This window comes from Xenopus tropicalis, chromosome 8 (genome assembly GCF_000004195.4).
Source record: "Xenopus tropicalis strain Nigerian chromosome 8, UCB_Xtro_10.0, whole genome shotgun sequence".
Taxonomy (NCBI): Eukaryota; Metazoa; Chordata; class Amphibia; order Anura; family Pipidae; genus Xenopus; species Xenopus tropicalis.
In genome coordinates, this window is record NC_030684.2 from 47,044,405 (window position 1) to 47,068,955 (window position 24,551).

The 24,551-nt window shown below is 38.2% G+C and overlaps 2 protein-coding genes across 2 annotated transcripts; both read left to right on the top strand.

Annotated features, from left to right (window-relative positions):
- Window positions 1-4,308: 4,308 nt before the first annotated feature.
- cdx4 (caudal type homeobox 4) lies at window positions 4,309-12,487 on the top strand (the record flags this gene model as incomplete). Its single annotated transcript, NM_204086.1, is given in 3 exon segments — window positions 4,309-4,881; window positions 10,441-10,586; window positions 10,856-12,487. Coding segments are annotated over 3 exon segments (783 nt in total). The 5' UTR covers window positions 4,309-4,442.
- A 3,270-nt stretch (window positions 12,488-15,757) lies between these two features.
- chic1 (cysteine rich hydrophobic domain 1) lies at window positions 15,758-23,654 on the top strand. Its single transcript, XM_004916833.4, has 6 exons — window positions 15,758-15,999; window positions 19,574-19,628; window positions 21,533-21,688; window positions 22,419-22,475; window positions 22,562-22,621; window positions 22,958-23,654. The coding sequence occupies exons 1-6, from the start codon at window positions 15,824-15,826 to the stop codon at window positions 23,006-23,008; spliced, it is 555 nt and encodes a 184-aa protein (XP_004916890.1). The 5' UTR covers window positions 15,758-15,823; the 3' UTR covers window positions 23,009-23,654.
- Window positions 23,655-24,551: the final 897 nt, after the last annotated feature.

The following is a 24,551-nucleotide window of genomic DNA, read 5'->3' on the forward strand; positions in this document are numbered from 1 at the left end:
GATTCACTGGGGGGAGAGCAGATATATTAGGCACCCCCAGTAAATTTAATCAATATGTTTTTTCCAAGACCAGTTCTCTTTTTATGAAAAGAAAGAAAATTATATTTATCCTTTAGAAGTCCTTTTCCTTTCTTCACATCCAAAGGCAAGACCTGGCTGTAAGACAAAATATTAGTTCTGAGATAGGGGAAGGTTGTATGTTCCAAAATGCAGATCCTCATTGGGTTAGAATTGCCTCCTTAATGGATAAAACCCTGTGGGGGGAGTGCCCTGCTAACTTAGTTGCATGGGGCCCTATCATTTCTGATTTAGCTCTGCGTATGGTAAATCTCAGTCAATCAGAACACAGCCTCAGAATTGCGCAAGGTACATCAGTGAATCTGATGGCAGAAAGCTCAGGGCGACTGGCACACACTCCAATAATCTTCAAGGGAGCAGGGGGGCTCCTGGGGTATATTTCCTCTATTTCACATTATATGACTTTCTTCACATTTGAAAGTGCCAATTTGTAGTCATGTAACTGTCAGCTTCAGTAATTAAGACTTGCCGGTTTGGTAATGAAATGCACCTACCACTAACAGCCAGCAGATGGCAATCTTGTATTTTGGCAGATTCCCTGTATAAACAAATCAATCTGAGCACGTCTCACTGCATGCTAAATATACAAACCACTAGATGTCACTAAACATGCATTAATAAATAAATCCTCCACAGGATCCCATGTGAGGTCCTATTTGTAACCTGGAATGTATTAAACTGCAACCAGAAATAAAAAAAAACTGAACAAGTATTTACCAGGTATTCAGAGACAAACACTTAACCCTTATTGCTTTCCATTGGGAAAATGCTAAAGTCCTATGTACCAATAATTCCTAAGCAGTTAACAAAGCAATTTAAGAGGTTAATATAATACATTTATGCTATCATAGTTGCAGAGGGAAAGCAAAATTATGGAACAATTGGTACTATTGCTATTTTAGTAAAGAACTGTTTAGCCCTTTCTCACTATTCAGGCAGTGGTCTAGTGACAGAAAGAAAGCAGAAAGAATACAGAAAGTAGAGGGCCCAAATAGAAAGATAAGTAACAAAATGAATGAAAAATTATGTATGTCTCTGGATATCTGGATGAGCCACCTTTCCAGTTGCCAGGGGCAGTGACCCCAGCAACCAGACATGTAAATCACTCTACAAGTTAACCATAACCATGTTTTGCCTATTGTAGCTTTTGTCCCATAGGAGAAACAAGAACCTGAATAAGGAGATAGCACTTCTATGTCCTTGTGATAGATTCTACAATAAAAACATCAAAATTGATTAATTCATTAAGCTGATTCACTGATTACACATGTTTTTTACTTTTACTTTGTAGAATTTTTGCTTTGCATGCAAAAATGTTTAACTTAAAAGGCTATAGTCTCGTTATTTGGTGGGGGGGTGCTAAATTGAGATTATTATAGGGCAATACCTATGGATTTAGGCTTAAGTCACGCATTACTGTCACTGCACACATACTGTATTCTCAGCCAGTGGAAACAAGCAAGCACAAAAAACTAGTATAGAATTTGTCTTGAAAATATATCTCTCTGGACAGTCTATCTAAAAGCTAGAAGCTGTCCCTGCTATGGGGATTGACAGTTATACTCTGTTCAGCTGAGCATGGCCCAATAATGCCATAATAATTGCTTGGACTGGCTGTGGATTCTGGCAAAGCCAGTGGGGCTGCTGTAAGATGCCATAGACACTCACTATTTATTGGGCGTGTGGGGGCTGTTTGGGCCTCTGTGTACTTGAAATGCCAGGGCCTATTTTGAATCCCAGTCCACACCTGGTTAGAATCCACTGGGGCAAAGTATGATGTGGAAGATAGACAGTCAGTCTAAAGTGCTGCATATGTTGGAAAGACAATGAAACACACACAATGAAACACACATCAAATTTGAATGCAATATTACATTACATTACATTAACATTTATTTATAAAGCGCCAACATATTCCGCAGCGTTGTACAATAAGTGGGTTACATACATTGGACATACAGAGTAACATATAAAGCAACCAATAACTGATACAAGGGGTGAAGAGGGCCCTGCCCAAAAGAGCTTACAATCTACAAGGAGAATATATCTACATATTATAATATTCATTATTACATTTTACTTAAGACAAAAATACACGGAGATATTAAAGCATATGTAAAAGCTTAAATAATGACATTAACTATTTTGCTCAGTGACACTAGTCTTGCTACAGGGAGCCCTCTTCATAATCTCAATGTGTTTAGATATGAGTCGTACAGCAGGTTAATGTCGGAGAAGGTGCTGATTACAGAGCCAGTTAACCAGATAATTGCCAGTAATATCAATGTATTCCATTCCAGTGCACAAGACAGGAACTGCTCAGCCATACACAGAATAAAGGTGGCAATACAAGGGCAGATTAAAGCTGAGGATCCGAGTCCTTTAGACCATAAAATAAGGGAAAACTCAAAATCAGGTTATGTAAAATTGTATAACATATGCCCAACTGTGAAATTACATTCTGAGTAATGGAATCAAACATGGGTTACCAGTGCTACATATAAACTCTCTGCTCATTAGCATCAAATCAGATTGCATTCTAAAGTGCAAAGAGTTAAAAAATTAAACTGCATGTAACATCAGGTACACCTGAGTCTAGAACACTAAATCAGATTTTTCAATTTCAATCATTGCTTCTACAGCAATAAATGAGTAAATGCTACCTGCTGACTGGTTTCTATGTGCTAGCTGATTTGGAGCAAAGTTTGCAAGTACATACTCTCTTTAAAATATAACTTACAAGGGCAGAAACTTTCATACTGGTAACTATGAAATTCTGTATATATGCAATTATTAACTATTATCATTTGGAATGCACCAAATACATAATTTTTGGAGTTAGCAAAATTTTCCTCCACAGAAGATTCAGCCACAACTGAATTCAAACACTAATACATTTACATTGGCATATTAAAATTTAAAAATCCTGCAAAAAAGTACTTGTATTCAGCCGAATCCTGAAACAAATGTTGGACGTTTGATTTTATGTTCACTAGGGAACCACATTTAAATGATAAAATTAAAATAACACAAATTGCCTGTGTAAGATCATGAAAAATTGACATCCCATGAAATTTGGGGTGTAAAATTGGGGCTGTTCTGTATAATATAGAACATATAATAAATAGGAGATTTCTTATAGCACAAACACATCAAAATTACTATGCTCCTACGGTACAGTTTCCACCAATGCAATAGAAATCAGTAGCCATAGACAGACTGACTTACAGTAAGAGATGTTGGATAGGCGAATTGATTGGCCCATGGGTCAAATAGTTGAATATTGTGTGATTCGACCTTTACAAATGATGATGTCCTAAATGATTACTGAATGATCATCTGTACAAGATAGGAGTTTTCCTGTAAACCTTCTAGCTAGAGAACAATTGATCGTATTACTATTTGCCAAGAATATGACAATACAGGTATGGGACCCATTATCCAGAATGCTTGGGACCTGGGTTTTTCCGGATAAGGGGTCTTTCCATAATTCAGATTCATAGTAATTAAACCCAATAGGATTGTTTTGCCTCCAATAAGGATTAATTATATCTTAGCTGGGATCAAGTACAAGGTTCTGCCTTATTATTACAGAGAAAAAGGAAATCATTTAATAAAAATGTAAGATGGAGAGTTCATGTGACATTAGATTGCAAGCTCCACTGGAATAGGGAGTGAATGACTGTGCTACTTTAACAAATTAGAATAGTAATTGTCAGTTCATTAGTTCAGAAATTCCTATATAACATAGCAACTAAAGGGTTGTTCATTACTATCAGTAATTATATTATAAAATCAAACATTAGTTTTGTACATAACATTTTTTGTACATAAAGCCCCCAGAGCAGAGAGTGGAGGCAAATGTATTTATTTTCTCTTAAGACTATCAAACATTTTCAGTATAATGTTTGGGACTTTGGCATTACTTTTTACACCTGCAATCAAGGTTTTGTTTAATGTAATAGATTTTAATGCTTTTATACTGTGCATAATAGACTAAAACAGTAGCTGAATGTGGTTGGGTAGTTGTTAGTGGATGTGGGAAAGTTTACATTAAGGCTCCGGTCAAAAAGGAAGCACTGAAAGTAGCAACAAGGTGATGGAACTGGGATGTCCAGCCTTTCATTTGAATGCAAATGTATCTGGGGGGCAGGCAGTTATCTCTGACATCAGACTGGGCTTTAGTAAGCTGTGACTGCAGGCACCTGGCCACAGCATTGTTAGTCATGTGTAGCATCAAGGCACCGGCCTAACAGAGGTCATTTGTATCGCAACTCTCATATTGAACTACTGGGCACCATAGTTGCAGAAGTATTCTTAACAGGGTTGAGGATAAAGATGACCACCAAGGATCTCGCCTAGGAATGAACATCACATGTGGGAGACAGGCTATGCACAAGGACGTTACCATGTATCCACTTTCTGTAAGATCCGCCAGCAATAACCACTCAGCGCAGAATTACGCCTCTAACCAACCTTATTTCAACTATGTTACATATCATCATGTTCCACCTATGGATGAACAAGGGCAGCCCTGTGGAGTTTGGGGACCTCAGTATGGCTCACCAAGGGAGCAATGGAACTCTTATGGAGCTGGACCTTCCAACACAAATATGGCACAATCATCTGACTTATCACCTAACCAATTTGCCTATAATTCTTCTGGCTATAGCTCCCCGCATCCATCCGGCACTGGGATTTTACACTCTGTAGATTTGTCTCACACAGCTGCCAACTCACCCAGCGATCTTAGCCAGAATTCTTATGAATGGATGGGGAAAACCGTGCAATCGACTTCTACAGGTAAGAAAAATTGTACAAAGGGAATCATTGCTCAACTGATTAAAAATAGCTTAAAATCTTGACCTTTGGCATAATTATACCCAAAATGGAGCTACAAGTTGCCACTTGAAAAATAAAAATTTGCATGTGTTTTTCCACGTTATATATATTAGGCACACCCTTTAAATGTTTAGGCCACGTGGAAACACTTCTTCTCGTAAATAAATATATTCTTCTTTTTTCCCCCTAAATTTTATTTTTGTTTAGGAAATAATTGTGCTTTTTTTAAGCAACATAACCAAATTAATAATCCTGGTATTATAATGTTTATATCCCTTCTACGATTGCCCATAGAAAGCAACAGTAAACATGAGCAAAATTCCCTTGTTAAAACACTGTAGGAAAAAGACATAGTAGGCTCTTTTTACACAGAGAGATTATAAATTACTACTTGTAGCTGGCAAGAAATAGAGTTTATTGATTCCAATGTGGCAAGTACAATATTATGGCACTAGTAAGAAACAATGAAACCTATCAACAACTAGCAGCAGTCACATTTCTTTTTTGACATAAGCCAAAGCAAGTTAGGGTGCTTTTTAACATTAGATAGTGTAGCCGAGTACATTAACGGCTATCTCCTATTGTTATTAGTAACATTAATAAAACACTGCAATTCTTGTTAAAAAAGAGTTACAACAAATGTGCCTGTCTTGATCAACAGGGAACATCACTATTTCCCTGCAGAATATTATTACAAAGAAACCACACTGCTTTCATATTATACATACCTGTATTTAGTATTCTAAATAAACTTTACATTGAACAGTGAGTGAAGACAAGTATTTAACTACATATATATATATATATGAAGCTGAATAGAAAAACTGACTACTATAGTATAGCTCTAGGAATGCATATTTTTGGTTATAAAATTGTCAACTGACCATTTTAGTGGAATATGGTCAAGCTGTGCATCCTGTCAAAAGGCCTGATGTATGCCCATATAAATATGTGATGAGTGCCAGTGAGGGTCTAAATGCATGGTGTGTTTCATTATTAAATAAGGGTAATGGCTCACAAGCCTTTTGGCTCAGTGAGTGTTTTTTTCTGGGGAAAACTGAGACAACACTTTAAGAATTATCCCAGATTGCTTCATAATAGAGATACTAAAAATCACTTTTCTTATTGCAACTATAGACATGCAATCTGAGGCAGTTCCTGGTGTGTTGCTTTGTTTTAAACACAGACAAAATGCTACATATTCCACTGGCCCTAAAAATTAATGTGAAGGGGTGTTTTATTTTAGTCTTTGTGTGTGGATTTAGTCAAATTTATTGTACACAGCCTGTATGTACATGTAGTTATGCGTATATAATTATATATTAACAATTAGGATAGGGCTTTTTAATGTTCAACAGTGAGGGTCTCTGGCTACTGCTTTAATCTCATATATTATGAAAACAAAATTGAATATGCCCCTTCTTAGTGGGTAAATGGGGCATCCTGAGATGTGACAGTGAGATGAACTAGCTTCACTGCTTTTTAGGCTAATGGGCATAATATCTGACTGTTGGCTGTGGGCTAAACTGTTGTTTAGAAAGGTAGGACTACGTACAGCTTCCTTAATAATTTGTTATATGATTCTTTATAGGGTTAGGTTTACCTTTTTACATTAAAGCAGAAAGGCAACCAGAAGAAAATATATGTAAGTAAAATACCTAAATTCCCTCTGATGTATGTAACAGGCCACTGAGTATAAATTCCCTAACAAAATGATCAGGAATATCCCGCCTGAGCATATCAAGCTGATGTTAGACAGCAATGCCCAGCCTTGGGCATTTATGGACAGAAATAAATATATATATATATATATATATATACACATACAAACTGGACTTTTTCATCGAGAAATACAAAATAATTTAGGAAGTGACATATTGAATAACGAATGGGAACCTCTGCTGAATAATTTGGTTATTTTGGAAGAGCAGGCAGTTTTACCAGAGAAGTCCTATGCAAGTGAAGAGTGGCATCTGTCTGTTAACCCATTGATAAATCAGTAAAACGGTGTTTAACTCCATAACCTCTTTACTATTAGTGCTTATGGAATATACTATATGCCTGCATTTTGTCATCAATGCCCATGGCTAAAGGCATATGTTGGTGACCCCAATTCCAATGAAAGAAATAGGATGTAAGCATACTGGCTGCGTTTTTGTCATGCTAATTATAAGTGTCTTTGCAAAATAGATGTGTGGTCAGGTTTTTTTCCCTAGTCAGTTCTTGGTATTAGGGCCTATCTATCCTATAGAGGTAGCAGGCTTTTTCACACCTCTTTTCCTCTGGCTTTGATATGCAGCTTTGTCTGTTTTTTTTTTTACGTGTAGCCTTTTCTCCCGAGGGTATACTGTTGGGAATGGTGCTGATTTTCACAGCAAATAAAAAAAGACCTTGTCCTTTTTATTGCCTTTGGAAGACTAATCTGACTTTTACGACTAAGCTCCATAATGAAGCCTTATCTTATTTTTCCAGTTAAAGGCATAGGTAGATTTAAAAAATTCACTACAGATTGTATAAAAAGTTTGGAATTACTTATTATTTCTAAAAGTTAAGCTAATAATACATAATAGGGTATTTTTAATGTATGCTTTGACTGGGCTTTTATCCATAATCAACCACTTATTGATTGCCATTCATCTTAAACTAAAAGCAATTGGCAAGGCCATAAAGTTGGGGGCTTTGCGTGAGTAGCAGTAACCTATAATGCACTGGATCTGTTCCACAATGGACATTGTTCCAAAGAATATATTACAAAAGGACTGTGGGTTTCTGGAAGTGATACAAAGGAGCCTTAAGACTAAATACCAAGGGCAACTTTGGGAAGGTGCCATAAATAAACACAAAGCCATTGACCTGCTGGAGGAAAACTTCCCCAGCATGAGAGTAATTGTACTATACTGAGCAGTAGGAAGTAAATCATGGTGAAGGGTTCAACAATCTGTCAGGTATGGTAATAAGAGTGGCAAAGCATTTTTTTTATGTGTCTACAGCATAATATATGGAACATTCCATAGCCGGCACTGTAGACAGTTGTACTGCTGACCCTTTTCAACTTTTCAGTGAATGTGCTTAACACACACATATAAGCATACATCCCTACAGTATTTAATGGGGGAACTAATTGCAGTGCTTGTGGGAATGATACTGCTTGCGACAGAAAGATGCAACTTATTGCCTGAAACAGGGACCTTGCATTTTTTAATCTACTTATTAGCCAATAAAAGGTATCACCTACTCTATATTTTCTTATTTTGCAACGTTCTAGACAATTTTGCACAAAGTTGGAGGGAAATGCTGCATTATGTACTCTAATAATATTGAGGGTACTATTTAATATATTATCTTCCTTTATGTTATTATTCTATATTATACTGGGTAGCATTAAGAACAGTAACAATCTCTTTCCACTGATTGCAGTGGGAGCACTTACTCATGGCACACTCAGTGGGAAGCTATCCTTGCTTTTTGATCACTGCTACAAAAAAAACTTTGTGGGCCACAGACAGTACTTATAAAGCACCCCATAAATGTATGGGGAACACATATATTTAAATACCCCTACAATAGAAGATATGTTTGTTTTGACAAATATTTAAAATGTTTAACTTGTGATAATTTACATGATACCACCATAATCCACATAACCAGAGTATAATTCAAATGTCTGCAATAAAAGGAGTTTTCATCAATAAAATATAATATTATGTTGTACAATTTGCCCAATAAAATGTAAATCTATATTATAACGCATAGGAATACAGGTATGAGGACAGTAATTATGCCTTATACCATGCATACTCAATAGATTCTGATAGAAACTTGGAGACAATTGAAAAGAAATCTTGAAAAACAAAAACTCCCAGTACTTTCTCTGAGATGAAAGAGTCTGGACCGTACAGTACTTTACAGCTTCAGCTCGTTGAAGACGTTCATTGATAAGATCACCTTGTAGCTCATTGTCTTCTCCTAGCTCAGAATTAGCACCTCAATAGAATCTGGAGGGCTCATTTAAGGAATCTTTGTTACTCTGTATGATTCCAAGCTCACATCAAAGAGAATTAGGAAGGATCAAAAGGAGATGGAACATCTGATTAAGCAATATAAGAAAGTAGACTTGTGTTTGTTTGTTATCCTCACAGTTGTATTGTGATTTCTTTGCTTTTCTTGGACATCCTGTCTCAGCTGAGCACCATTTCACCTGCAGCCTGGACACATAGGTGCCTAACTTAGATATAAGGCCTTTTGTTTAACTGAATTCAACCTTTTACATGTATGAATATAAGAAAGTGCATACAAATGCTCAGTCATGTTTAATATTATTAATATACAGCTATGGGATCTGTTACTCAGGAAACTGTATTCAGAAAGCTCCCAATTATGGGAAGGCTATCTCCCATAGACTCCAATATAAGCAAATAATTAAAATTTTTAAAAACTATTTCCTTTTTCTCAATAATAATAATAAAACAGTACCTTTTATTTGATCCTCACAAAGATATAATTAATCCCTATTAGAGGCAAAACAACTCTATTGGGTTTAATTAATGTTTAAATTATTTTTTAGTAGATTTAAATATGGTGATCTAAATTAAGGAAATAATCCTTTTTGAAAACCCGCAAGTATTCTAGATAATAGGTCCCATATATGTATAACATTTGTACAGAAAATATTTATTTTTCATTTTTTTTATAGAACATATATATTTCACAGAGATTTATAGATCTACATCAGTCCTTGAGCCAGTGTAGTCTATAATGGAAGACCTAAAACACCAAATCAATACTAGTTAAATTGCATCCACGATTTTATAGCAAACAAATGCTGTGGTTTATCTGTAAAATAAATCCTTACTTACAATGTTTAGTTACATCATGAACTATAATAGGTGCTTAGAGATGATGACTTTATATGGTCACACAGACTACTAATATTCTTATACAGGTATGGGACCTGTTATTCAGAATGCTCGGGACCTGGGGTTTTCCGGAATTTGGATCTCAATAGCTTAAATCTTCTAAAAATCATATAAATATTGAATAAACCCAATAGGCTTGTTTTGCCTCCAATAAGGATTAATTATACATTAGTTGGGACCAAGTACAAGGTTCTGTTTTATAATTACAGAGAAAAAGGAAATCATTTTTAAAAATTAGAATTATTTGCTTATAATAGAGTCTATGGGAGATGGCCTTTCCATAATTCGGAGCTTTCTGGATAACGAGTTTCCGGATAAGGCATCCCATACCTGTATTCTACAAACAGGGAAGAGACCTCACTGCCCTTGTGTCTTTGTTACAGTGTATATTTATTTTTACTTATTGCAGTGTTTGCCCCTATTTGAAGTAGTATTATTGTAAAAAATGTACAGAGCTGTGTATACATAAACAGATGTGCACAAATATATACATACATATAAAAGTGGCAAATTATATTTTCAGCTCTATCTGACTTCTCTAAAAAATTCCAAGGCAAATATCAGAGGAAATTGAGCACTCTAATTTGTACTTTTTTTCCTATAGGCAAGACGAGAACCAAAGAAAAATACCGGGTGGTGTACACTGACCATCAGAGGCTGGAGCTGGAAAAAGAATTTCATTACAGCAGATATATCACTATCAGGCGGAAGACAGAGCTGGCAGCAAGCTTAAGACTCTCTGAAAGACAGGTATGGTTCTTATTCAGTTGAAGCAATGGTGAAACAAAAATATATCTTAGAAACCATGTCATGCATGTACCTTTTTGAAGTGCAATGATAGAAAATAATAAGTCCATATTGCACTAAAAAAGGGAGTTAATATGCAAAACTGGTGCAATAACTAGTAACAACAAAATATCATTTTACTTTTTGAAACAAACGTGTTAAATGATAAGTTTACTAGTTGCTGATATCATTCAAAATTAATAATTCTCCTCCACTTCTCTATTTTTCTGCAGGTAAAAATCTGGTTCCAAAACCGCAGAGCCAAAGAAAGGAAACTGTTCAAGAAGAAAATGAATCAGTTTGACGGCATATGTTCTGTGCAGAGTGATTCCAGTTCAGCCAGTCCAAACCCACTTTGTGACTCTGTGGTACATACGGATATGTCAGGTTCCTTATACCAGCCGCCACCAATTGCACTCAATGGTCTCTAGCAGAGAAGGATGTGTCTGCAAGAATGTCACTCCGTTCCAAAGAACTGCAAGCTTTGGCAGTATTAAGTGAACACTGATTGTTACACAGGCATAAGACCTACAAGTCATCACCACAGTGTGATAAATACTATACATCCATTTATCCTTTGTTCCACTGGATCCAATGCAACCATTGGGTTTGTGATTCATGAAGCCTTTGACTACAGAAGATACGTGAGAAGGGGTTTGCTTTTATTGACCTGGAAGCCCTTATGCAGTTGAAGCTATTCCTGGGAAATGCACCACAAATGTGTAATAGAAATCTGAAGCCGTGTATCGAAAAAAATTCAGTGATCAATTACAGACTCGGAATAGGAAACCAAACTGTTGTGTTAAGTTTTCTTTACATAGCAAGATTGTACAAAGCCTTAATGGAAACTGAACTCTAGGTCTTCCTATCGTCTTTATTTTATATAAAAATTTTTGGGCAAAAGATTAATTTATTGCTCCATGTGACCAGTGGCTGCCCCTCTAGTTGGAAGCAGCTGCAGTCAAACTAAGGCTACTTTGTCAGATTGAGACATGCACATTGGTATCATTTGTTTACAGTTTTATAGAATATAGTTTTACTTCTTGGTTATTGGGGGTTCTGTAAGAGATTAAAGGAAACTTCACACAATATGAACTAAAAATGTAAATATTATATCTAGAGCAGAGATGTCCAACTTCTTTTATGCAGTGGGCAAATTATCCACAATAATGCCTAGGGGTCAGATCATAATAAAATGATGTCATTAATTATGCCAGGCCCAGACTGGGATTCAAAATAGGCCCTGACATTTTGAGTACACAAAGACCTAAACAGCACCCCCATAGGCCCAATAAATAGTGACCACGCATCACTAGTGCCTGTCAATGGCATTTTACAGCAGCCCCTTTACCAGAACCTACAGATTGCCAGTCCAGACCTGCCTCAAGCGGAGAGGCAACAAGCTCTACAGCTCTACTCAGGGACACTCATGTGCATACATGTATATGTGTAAACAAAAAGAAAGCTCATCAACAATGTCATTTCTTACGGGTGTATATACATTATATAATGTAGGTAAAAAAAAGCATACCTGCTTATCTGTTAACATGAAGTGTCCGTAGCATCCTGCAGCAGTGAAATCTATGCGTGGCTTGGTTTTGCCGCCTAAAAGACAAACCAAGTATAAACAAGTATGAACCAAATATAGACACTTTAAGAGTGTAAATCCTTATGTCTGGGGCACTGCACCAAATCTGTACTTGTAGGTGCTGTATTATAAATATAGTATATTTGATCCATACACTGAAATATAGGCTGTTCATTCGTTCACAAAAAGCAAGACATTTGTGTTTTTACTCACTGCACTTGATTAGGGTTTCCATGTCTTTCAATGTAATTATTTAATAAAGAATAAAGAAGTTTGATTTTTTTCTTTTTATTTCAAAGCCTAATATAACATCTCCAGTGATCTCTAAAATTTCCAAGTGTACAGTGGCTTGGATTGGGTTGCAAAGGATTTCCTGTCCTAAGAGACCATAATACATAAATGTTCCCACAATGTTCATTTACTATTTTTTACCCAAAATGCAGTTAGCAATTGCAATTGATTCAATTGCACTCAAAATTTTAGGAGTAGGAATTGTGTTATTTCCAGAGCTCAGTATTGCAAACATAGAAAACAATGCATAACGTTCTGATGGCTCCTATCCCTGCTGTTGTAATCCGATCATTTGGTCCTAGGGCCAGATCTAAGATGGCAATTCTGGCACTTCAGACGGGCCTACCCAACCAATATCTCACAGAAAATTGGGAAGATGTCAACCAGGCAGGTTTGATTTTACCGGATCAAGCACTGCATCAGCTCACTGATGCGGTCCTTGCTCTAATGGTTCTATCCCCGTTGTTGTAATCCGATCACTTGGCGCTAGGGCCAAATGACTGGACTAGCCCACTTTAGGTGGGGGAAAAGATTTGCTTGTTTTGCAAGCTCACCAAAGGAGTGGATCTTGTAGTGTATGGCCAGCTTAAATTTAACATCTGCAAATCCAAGGTTAGGTACCAGGGGTTTATTTTGTCACCAGAAAACACATAGATCTATATAACTGCCTATAACTGAGATACTCTGCAAGCAACAGTAGATAAAAACAAGCAAGTTGTTAAAGGGGTGGTAAGGCGAAGGCACATGCAGAGCTTATCACCTCTCCAATGGGAGGCACAGTGGGTTTGACTAGAGACAGCCACTGGCACAGAAGAATCCACTATAGTTTCCATTTATGTAAATATATGCTGGGTTGCAGTGCATTGATCACTTCACCCCATTGATCACCCCACAAGCACGTATGCCTTCCCTCTTGCAATTGGCTTTATTGACGTGAAAAAGGCATTTCGGGGAGATTAGTCGTCTATGGTAACTGAGATTAACCACAGACGACTAACCACCCTGTGAGCCATGGCCCTTACCATTCAAATCTAATCTAAACCTTTATATCCTTAGCCATCTAATCCAAACATGACTGAATCTTCTCCCAATTCTGCAAGAAGCATGCAGGCCTTGGGGTACAGCAAAAGCCACTCCTTTCACTCACACGTAGTTAAACTCCATTTATGAAAAGATCTTCCCGTCTTTTTTTGCTAATTGTGCCAATACACCTATTGATTCTTGAAAACTTGATTCCACAGCAGCCAGCATCAATAGAAACAGTGTACTTGGGCTTAAAAAATCTCACGCAAAATATAATTTTTACAATTTATGCAGGCTTTTACGCATCAGCCGACAGTGTGTCAGGCTTGGCTCCCCCTCATGGCTACAACTGCACTGGAATTATGAAGCTGAATTGTACTGCACTTGTTTTCATAAATTCTATATTGGCTGGAGGTACTATGAACACTGAGGGGCACATTTACTAACCCACGAACGGGCCAAATGCGTCCGAATGATCGGTATTTTGCGATTTTTCGGAAAATTGTCGCGACTTTTTCGTAGCCATTCCGAAAGTTGCGCAAAATGTTGCGATTTTTTCATAGCGTTAAAACTTGCGCAAAAAGTCACGACTTTTTTGCAGCTTTCGCGCCGAGTACGAAACATTCGGATTCATTCAAGCTTCAGTATGGTGACTTTTCTTGGGCCGGGTTGGAGCTGCAGAGTGCCATTGAGCCCTATGGGTGACTTTTCTTGGGCCAGGTTGGAGCTGCAGGGTGCCATTGAGTCCTATGGTAGGCTTCCAAAATCATGCTAAGTCTGAAAGTTTCGCCCGCCGCTTAAGAGCGCTCAATACGAAAAAGTCGCGACACGATACGAGCGAATCGTAATGGCTACGAAAAACTCGCGTTTTTTTCGCGCAAGTCGTAATGGTTACGAAAAAGTCGCAACAATTTCCGAAAAGTCGTAAAGACGACGAAAAAATCGCAAAAAATAGAAAAAAGTCGCAAAATGTTTGTTTTCCAATCGGAATTTTTCCAATTCGGATTCGTGTCTTAGTAAATCAGCCCCTGAGTGTTTACAGCCTTCAGCCCCTGTGTTGTATCTATCTCCTATTGCAGTCATAAAAAAAGGACTGTGGGTGTCCAGCCTTCATAACAGGTTGGGTCAGCAGGGTGTTAAAGGGCACCTATCAGAGGTGCGGGCTACAGTATCTGGTTTCAGAATGGTAATGCTCACAAAATGAGGTCTATATTGAACAGTTTTACTGGGATGGGAGTAGAAGAACTTGACCTGCCTGCACAGAGCCCTGGCCTCAACCAAACAGAATCTCTATGGAATGAGTTGGAATGCCAAATTAAGCCGGCCATTCACGCACTGATAATATTGTACGAAACCATGTTTCGTACAATATTCAGTGCATGTATGGCGGCTCGACGAGGCCACAAAAGGCTGCGGATATCGGTAGACTCGTTGATCGCCCAGGTTAAAAGATTTTGATTGGGCACCATTAAAGGCGCCTGATCAAAATCTACATTCAGGGCTGAATCAGCAGGAGGTAGAATTTCTATTGTATCTACCTCCGTATCTGGCGATTCAGCCCTGAACGTCAGTGGAGTGTGGCAACGATCTTTCTTGCAACCAGTGGTCACACGAAAGATGGAAATTGCTACGTATATGCCAAGCTATGGAGGCATCCCTGATCCCTTACAGCAGTGCCCAGCCTCACCAATGCTCAGGGGGCATAATAGAAGCAACTCCCAACAGAACAGATCCAACAAAAACCCTTCGCCATATGATTAGAGACTATTATGCTGCTTTCCCATAGCAATACGCAGTTTCTGAAAATCCCTGGCTATTAGTGTTTTCCCACTAATTAATTAATTTTTAATGTAATAAAAATGTATTGCGGGTGCTGGAATCCAAGGATCTCATCTACCACCGTCTGACAAAAGCCTAATTTTCATATTCACACATGAGAACAATTATATATATTATTATATATATCAATGGTTCAGATTCCGGTTCAGCCAAGTACTGTCTTAAATCCAAATTAGAACCTGCAGCCACAGCTTTCTCCCAGCTAACATGACTGACTAAACAGCACTGAATAAGTATATTTTAACGTCCAGGAATAGCATTTAAGTTACCCCGAAACCCACTTTAACATAAAGCTGCTTTAGACAGGTTTTAGACAAGGAATCCATGCGGCCGCGTCAGCACACACTGCAAGCCCTAATCCCACCTTTCCTTGTTCCCGCAAAATTGTTCTTGCATCAGGCCCCGCCCCGGGCCATCACGTGACTCCGCTACTTCCCAAGCTCCGTGGGGCGCTGACGTCATGAGCGTCTTGCTGCCAAATATGGCGGACTTTGATACCATCTACGAATTGGATGAGGAGGAGGAAGAGAACGGAGAAGAGCGGGCGGCAGCATCCGGTCGGGCGGTGGATGAGGCACACTTACTGAGATACGCGCCTGACCCGGTGGTAGTGCGGGGAGCCGGGCACATTACCGTGTAAGGGGGAGAGAGAGCTTTGTGAGCAAGAGGCGGGGAGGAAGTGAGCTCTAAGTACTGACATGTACACAAACATCTGTACTCTCCTGTCTGCTATAGGCATCTTCCTGATAGATTTCTCCTACTATCCCTGTACGCTTATGCTGGCCGAATCGGTAGTCCCCTCTGCACTGCCCTTTTATCATCTTTACGATACAAATGACATTAAGTAATAGAGATATATTGATTGTTTCTACTATTCTGCATCCTAATATGTCAGTTTCCCCTTGTCTGTCTGTCCCTGCCCCTGTGTTTCCTACATGTATGGGCTTATACAGTGGTGCTTGGAAATGTGTGAACCCTTCCTATATTTTTATATGAATTTGACCTATAATATGGGATTTTCAAACAAGTCCAAAAAGTAGATGAAGAAAATCCTAGTTAAACAAGTAAAACAAAAATGATCATATGTGGTCATGTATGTATTGAAAATTAATGATCCAATAACATCTGCGTGTGGCAAAAGTAAGTGAATGGTGAACAGTATTTGCAGGGGCGATTCTGGACATATCGCCGCCTGAGGCGGCTCCTGGATGCCGCTCCCCAGCGCTTACCTTCTGAGCGCAGGGGCGGGTCCGGGGGCGGTGAGATCGCTAGTGCAGAGAGCGCAATTGCGCTCTCTGCACTAGAAGAGCCGAATTTCCGGTTTAAAAACCGGAAATTCGGCTCTTAAAGTTACCAGGAGAGGCTTTTTTCTCAACTCCTGCCTAATGGCAGAAGCGCCCCTGAGTATTTGGTGTGACCCCCTTGTGCATCAATAACTACAACTAAACGTTTGTGGTAACTGATTAGTTCTGCACATTGACCTGAAGGAATTTTAGCCCATTCCTCCATAGAGAACAGCTTCAGCTCTTGGATGTTAGTGGGTTTCCTCACATGAACCGCTCTGTTGAGTTCTTTACACAACATTTCAATTGGATCAAGACTTTGACTTGGCCATTCCAGAACATTCACTTTATTCTTCTTTAACCATTCTTTCCTAGAACAACTTATCTTCAGGATCGTTGTCCTGCTGCATGACCTATTGTATCTAGAGATTCAGTTTATGGACAGATGTCTTGGCATTTTTGTTTAGAATTCTCTGGTATAGTTAATAATTCATTGTTCCAGGATGAAGACACACTTGTCTACTAGTAGCAGCTTTTTCAATGCCACTAAACTCCAGAAAATACCCTGCCATAGGCAGTACTGAGAATTGCCTCTGCTAAAACACACACAGAGACAATTATCAGTATATAATCAGCATTGTCTTTTTTAGTAGCTGCTACTAGTTGCTCCGTGTGTCATCACCCATAAGCCAAAAAAGTTCTATTTTGGCCACATCCATTCACAAAACATTTTCCCAGTATCCTTCTGGTTTGTCCACATGATCTTTAGCAAACTGTAGACAGTTAGCAGTATATTTGCTCTTCTCCTGATGGTGGGCTCATGAACATCAACATTTACCAATGTGAGACAGGCCTTCAGTTGCTTAGAAGTTACCCTGGGTTCCTTTGTAACATCTCTGACTATTAGACACCTTGCAGTTGGAGTTATCTTTGATGGTCGACCACTTCTGAGTAGGGTAACAATGGTCTTGAATTTCTTCCATTTGTACACATTCTGTCTGTTGATTGGTGGTGTCCAAACTGTTAAGAGAGAGTCTTGTAACCTTTTCCAGCTTTATGGGCATTAACAAATCTCTTTCTGTGGTCCTCAGACCCCTCTATTGCTTGAGCCATGATACATATCCACAAATGTGTTGTACATGTGATCAGGCTTTGCCATATCCCTGTTTTTTAAATTAAACAGGGACTCACACGTCATCTCTTTGACTGAAAACACCAGACTTAGAATTATCATTTCATTTGAAATCAAAGGATTCACTTTCTTTTGCCACATACAGATATGTTCGTGGATTCTACTAGTCCTGCCTATTTGTTTTACTTCCTGCTGGCTGAATTCTCTGGATGTGCAGTGGAGCCAGCAGCACTCAGTACACTGTACTGTAGGGTAGGAACCAATCGGTTCCTACCGATATTGTCATCCCTTATTTACCCTTTAAAAAATGTTTTAATACGTGATGTTGACCTGTGTTACTCACTCTATTGAACACCAATACAGTCCAAAAACATGGCTTTGTTTTATATAGATATATCCCTATGAAATTTTTGCAGGAATGCTTGCAGATAGTGGTTGTGCTGTTCTAAGGGTTAACAGTGTCCATTAGATGTTTTAGCAGCCCTCACCTGGACCTGCGGGTGCACTCACAAATCAGACGATTGTTGTTCAGTAACAATGCAGTTGAGTCCTAGTGGCTTTGAGATAGAGTCTCTGATCGCCGCAATAAAATACAAATCTGACAAAAGAATAGCAGAACTGCAGCTTTATTGGGAAAAGGGAAGAGACATAACCATCAGAGATTGGTTTCATTAAATACACTTTTCCCATAATATTCTGCCTTATTGAACATGGCTTTAAAGAGTATATATACAAGCTGTGTTATGTTAGTGGTGTTTTATGCTCTGTACACACGGCAGAAAACTTTGGCCAGTGTCAGTCGAGCTGCTGGATGTGCTCATGTGTTTGGCCAGTCTCAAACCAGTTGTCAGATGTGCTCATGTGTTTGCTGCTAATGAGCCAACTCCGGATCTGGCCTTTTATTACATTGTTCTATGTGTAAACAATCAACTAAACCGACTGACTGGTGTCCTTGCCTGATTTAGTTGTTTGCACGTATGCCACAACATCTGGTCTGAGCCTGTGCTGGCCAGTTTGGCCAAGTATTTTTCTTACCAAATTGGCCTAAGAGCCACCTGTGTGTGTCCAGGATTAACTATCTGAAAGTATTTCCCTATGCAAGTAAAAAAGATAGCTGATATGGTGATAGCTGCATTCATAGACAGTTTTTTTGTTTTCAGTTTTATAAAGAAATATGTTGTGTTTTTCAAGTATTGTCACACTTCTGAATAATTTTGCTTAAGAATGTATTTCAGCCCAGGTAGATGTGTTTTTATATACGGTATATGCCCAATATACACAGGCTATTTTGGACGTGGTCCAGATCCTCTAGTTTGAGATTTGGTGTCTCCAGTGTGTGAGAAGCAGCAGCATGAAGTAATGAAGTAGCTGGGTCACACTCGCAGTACTTGCATTTATGATCATCATGGTCACTCTTGTAGATTGTAAGCTCTTTTGGGCAGGGCCCTCTTCACCTCTTGTATCGGTAACTGATTGCTTTATATGTTACTCTGTATGTCCAATGTATGTAACCCACTTATTGTACAGCGCTTCGGAATATGTTGGCGCTTTATAAATAAATGTTAATGTAATGTAATGTCACCATTGATAGTACAGAACTTATATCCGCTTTGCAGAACACACACGGTCAGGTGCTTAGAAGCCCAAAGTGATTCTAGCTTCTAAGTACGTCTGAGTTCTCTGAATTCTATACAGTTAAACAGTTCTTGTTCCATTGGGCATATTTATAAATAATATGGGCAGTGTTTTTTTTGTTTGTATGTTTTTACTTATTTCTTTTTTTTTTTTCTTATAGGTTTGGGTTGAGCAACAAATTTGATGCTGAATTTCCCTCTGTTTTAACAGGAAAGGTAATTGCTTATTGTATTGTTTCTAGGGAAGAACTGCTTAATTCCTTATTGGTATATTGACAAAAATTTATCTTCTGTGTGTTTTTTTTTGCGGTAGGGGGAGGGGGGTGGAGGAGGAGGAAATAGACCCAAAGTTGTACTGAGCATCGTTCATTGTAGTTTTAGTTCTGTAATCAAGAACCCCAGGTATCTGCTGAATGAAGTTCTGGATCTATCTTGGGCCAAGACTTGGAGTCAGTCCTTATAGACATCAGAGTGAGAGAACTTTTATTAGCACCTGCTTCTTTTGATTGTGAAAGTTTATATTATACACACAAGGCTTATAGTCCATGTGGCGGTTAAGGTGTCTCTTTGACACTTGAGAAAATGTAGACTTAAGGTTTAGGGTCAAAATCGCCTTGTGTGAGGAAATAGGAGCACCTATAAGAATCCACAATTATGGGGAGACCTTGTAAATTCCACACATAATCATACAAGCAATATATCCAAGCTCTAAAGGCTTAAACATGAATGCATTAAAACATTGGCTAGTGTAGTAAGTAGTTTTAGTTGCATATATTATAAAAATGAACTCTGTACAAAATACTGTATTTCTCATTGAAAGCAATTTTGCTCTTTAGAGCAACTCACAAAGCAATTCACTGAACCTGAATGGCAGACAGTAAGATTTCCCACCCAAGTACTGAAACAATAAGTGGTCACATGGTGGGGAAAGCCTGTTGTTCACAGGGTAAGGGAAAGGAATAGGTTCCCATCTTATTGTGGCCACAATTGACATGCGATTGATGAGGTCATGCATGCGACCTAGAAAGCCAAATCTAGTTCTGTGGGCTGTTGTTCTTGTATCCTGTCATAAAATATTACAACCCTCACTTTAACAAGGCTAGAAAAAAGAAAGAATGGGAAACAAGTTAACAAAGGAATGATGTGCTTTTTATAAAGTGGCCAAGTACAACCAGAGGCAGGGCAGCTTTCCTTTATATAACTTCAACAAATACATATTTGCTCCAGTGTTTATTAGTTTTAATATATTTGTTCTGATTTTGTCTTTCTGTACAAACTCACCACCACAGCCCTTAAGCAGTAAACATCTGTGCTTCAGAGGATGCCCCTGTTAGCCCTTTTCAGCTGTTTTCTAGTGCATGGTCTGGGCTGTTGGTTACCTGAGCTTAGGTACAAACTTCCAACATAAAATGCATATACAATTCACAGTCTGATTAGTAATTATGCCAGAATCACGTTATATGGCAACATACAACTAGGTTCTGCATCAGAATGAATAATCTGTGTTAAATCATCAGGTTATTAAACATATGGGCAGCTTTATAGGACAGAAGTAACTTTAAATATTTTTGTTTCTTTTGTTTGTATGTGTTAAAAATTGCTTCATTTTTGTTGCTACTTACAATAAAGGTGGTCATATACTAAAAGACAGCCAAATTAGATTGCCCAACAAGTGAATCTTCTTCCAAATTGCCCACCTTGCACCATATTGGGGTGATCCAATCGTTTGGCTTGATCACAACAATGGGAGATGAGGCTCTCGGGGTGAGGACAACATTAACCAGCCAATGCAGTCCTGGTCCCACCAGGATTTTTAAACCTGCCTGATCAATATCTGGCCAATCAGATAAGCTGCCGACTGGGTCTAAAGGGCAGCTTAAGTATGCCCGTGTATGGTCACCTTTAGAGCAATGACACACTGGGTGTTTTCACTTTCCTTTCTGTAGGCTGTAAAATCAACAGCACCTGGAGTCAAGTACCTATCTGCCAGGCAGCATAGATACATTTCCGCATTCTTTCTTGTTTAAGAAAAGTAAGCCACTTCCCTGGTTTTCTTTGCTGCTTAGTAGTTACTGCCTATACAAAAATGCAATTCTCTAAAATGTATTTCTGTTTTTTAGGTTGCCCCAGAAGAGTTTAAAATTAGTATTGGGCGTGTTAATGCATGCTTAAGGAAGAATCTTCCACTCAGTGTGAAGTGGCTGCTCTGTGGCTGTATCTGTTGTTGCTGCACTTTAGGCTGCAGTCTCTGGCCTGTAGTATGCCTAAACAAAAGGGTAAGTTAACACAGTGTCTGGAAAGAGTGGCTTATTGGCCTATGTATGGGCCCCTTCAAAGGCATATATCTATCAGACAGTTATGAAAATACCATCTGGCATGTAAAGCATTGGCACGTTGATGCGCAGACCTGCATTAGGATACAACCTTTGGGCCACTGGCCAAATATGGCCCTGCCAAACAGGATTTGGGTACCAGTTGGGGGGGTAGTTCACCTTTAAAATAACATTTAGTATGTTATAGAATGTCCAGTTCTTAGCAACTTTTTTGTTGGTCTTCATTATTATTATTATTATTTGTTATAATTTTTGAGTTGGTTGCCAGCTTAGTCTCTTTTCAGCATTCAAATGGGGTCACTGACCCTGACAGCTAAAAAATGATTGGTCTGTGAGGCTACAATTCTTGTTACTACTTATTAATTTTTCTATTCAGGCCTCTCCTATTCATCATACAGTCTCACATTCACACTACTGCCTTGGGTAAGGGTAATTTGGACCCTAGCTAGCAGATAACTGCTGAAATTCCAAACTGGAGAGCTGCTAAAAAAAAAATGCTAAATAATTACAAAACAAAAACACACATCATTGAAAAAAAAAAAAATGAAGACCAATTGCAAGCTGTCTCAAGTTGAATATCACTCTATACATCATACTAAAAGTTAATGCAGAATTAAACAACCCATTTACGTTATCCCTATTATCTTCTCAAAGGTTTCTTTTGTTTCTTTAGACAAGAAGATCCATCTATAAATTGCTGGAATGGGAGAATAACAGGTTATATCATAAGGTAAAAGAACTACGGGTGAATTCACTTGTACTAAATTCACAAACAAAAATATTTCATTAACATGCAGAAACTTTATTTATTCCCAGCTTGGCTTGCACTGGAAATTGAGTCGAAGGAAATGTGAATCTAACAACATGATGGAATATGTAAGTTTCTTTAACTCTTCCCTGTCCGGTGTAATGTCTGCATTAAATGTATCTGTTTATATGTAAGAGTACATGTCTATAGGGAAACCTTTTTAGCAAGCGGCATAGGAAAGTCTTCTCTTTATCGGGTTTCCTGCACTAAGAGGAAACAGTGTTACTTTAAAAAAATGTATTGCTATATTGGATCTCTCCATGACTTACTGTGCCTTTGAGTATAAGTAAATTAGAAAGTGGGAATAATTATCTGATCCCTTTATGCCTTTATAGTTAAATTCCTTACAGCATGCTGCATATATACAAATGCATTGACTGTAGCCCTCTTTTTCTCTCCCACAGGTAATACTTATAGAATTCTTACCAAAATATCCCATCTTTCGACCTGACTGAAGAGATCTCGCTGCTGTAGTTTTTTCTTGTCTTTCCTATCCATAGTGCCTTGTAGATGATCCTAGAAAGGAAGGTATACTACAGCTGTGTTTTAAAAACACAAAAGGGGTCTTGTGAATAATCATATAAGATCCTGATAGCCCTGGTATTTTTTTATTAAGTGTGAGAAAGTGACATTTGCACATTTTATTTTTTTATGTTAAGGGAAAGCATCTGTGTTGCACTTATTTACACCATTGAATGCCACAAGTGGCCAGACACACAGTGTTAAGGTCCCTTGAGCACTGAATGGGTGGGTTTTGTATTCTCACTTATGTAAATAGTTGCCATTGTCGTTTAGGTTTCAGTGCTGCTTTAAGCTCTAGATTGTTGCCTTATTGTTCCTTCTGGAATGTTTTTCTGGCACACTGAACACTTTTTATAAACACTATAGCTAAAATACAAATTATTTTATAATAGAAAGGGATTAAGCAATCATTGCTACTTTGGCTGCTGAAATACAACTCTCAGATGCTGGGTTTTATGATTCCACAGCAGGAGTGCCAAGGATTGTCTCTTCATGTGATGTAGCATTCAGTTACATTTTAGAGTCTCCTAATGCCAACAAGTCACACTGACTTCTGGGAGTTCAAATAGCACTTTCATGCCAACATGTCCTGCCAGTCTCCATACAGACAGACACTACAAAATAAACACATGGAGTGTATTTATACAGAGTGGATGCATTGTGCATAGCTACTGGACAGATTTGCTGCTTTTGTTTTTTGTGAGCAGTTTTTAAGAGTGGTCATCATAGGCACAGGGTTAGTAGGTAGAACATTTACCCAGCATGCCATTGGCAACTGAAAATTGGCTGATGCCCACTGTGGCCTGATGCTAGGAACTTTGATGCAGTATGGCTGTCACACGTAAAGACTAATTTACAAACACAGATGTTCAGCTGAGTGCAGTTGCCAGTAGCATCCAATCAAGCTTTTGCTTCCATTTTCCAATTTGCAGGAGACGGTTCAAAACTAACTAGTTGTTGTTACCAAGTGCAACTGTGCAATTTAGCACCCATGTTTGTAATTCAGCTCCATACAAAACCGTTTCTAAAACATGGGGGCACTGTGTTAAATATAAATAAAAAGAGAATGGGATGGTCTGCAAATAATTTAAATCCTGTATTTCATTGCAAATAGAACAGGTATGGGATCGGTTATCCGGAAACCCATTTTCCATTATGTTCCGAATTACAGGACAGCCATCTCCTATAGACTCCATTTTAAACAAATAATTCAAATGATTTCTCTTTTCTCTGTAATAAAATAGTAGCTTGTACTTGATCCCAAATAAGATATAATTAATCCTTATTGGTGACAAAACAACCCTTTTAGGTTTATTTAATGTTTAAATTATTATTTTTTTTTTTAGTATCCTTAAAGTATAGAGCTCAAAATTACAGAAATATTCCTGGGTCCAAGCATTCTGGATAACGGGTCCCATACCTGTACAAAGACGACATACTGAGAAATGTAACTGTTTTCTGAAAAAAAAAAAAGTT

Excerpts from the sequence above, each read along its gene's own strand:
- chic1 (XM_004916833.4), top strand. The coding sequence starts at position 15,824 with ATGAGCGTCTTGCTGCCAAATATGGCGGACTTTGATACCATCTACGAA. Across the intron at positions 19,629-21,532 it reads CCTCTGTTTTAACAGGAAAG|GTTGCCCCAGAAGAGTTTAA; the intron begins GTAATTGCTTAT and ends TCTGTTTTTTAG. Across the intron at positions 21,689-22,418 it reads TAGTATGCCTAAACAAAAGG|ACAAGAAGATCCATCTATAA; the intron begins GTAAGTTAACAC and ends TTGTTTCTTTAG.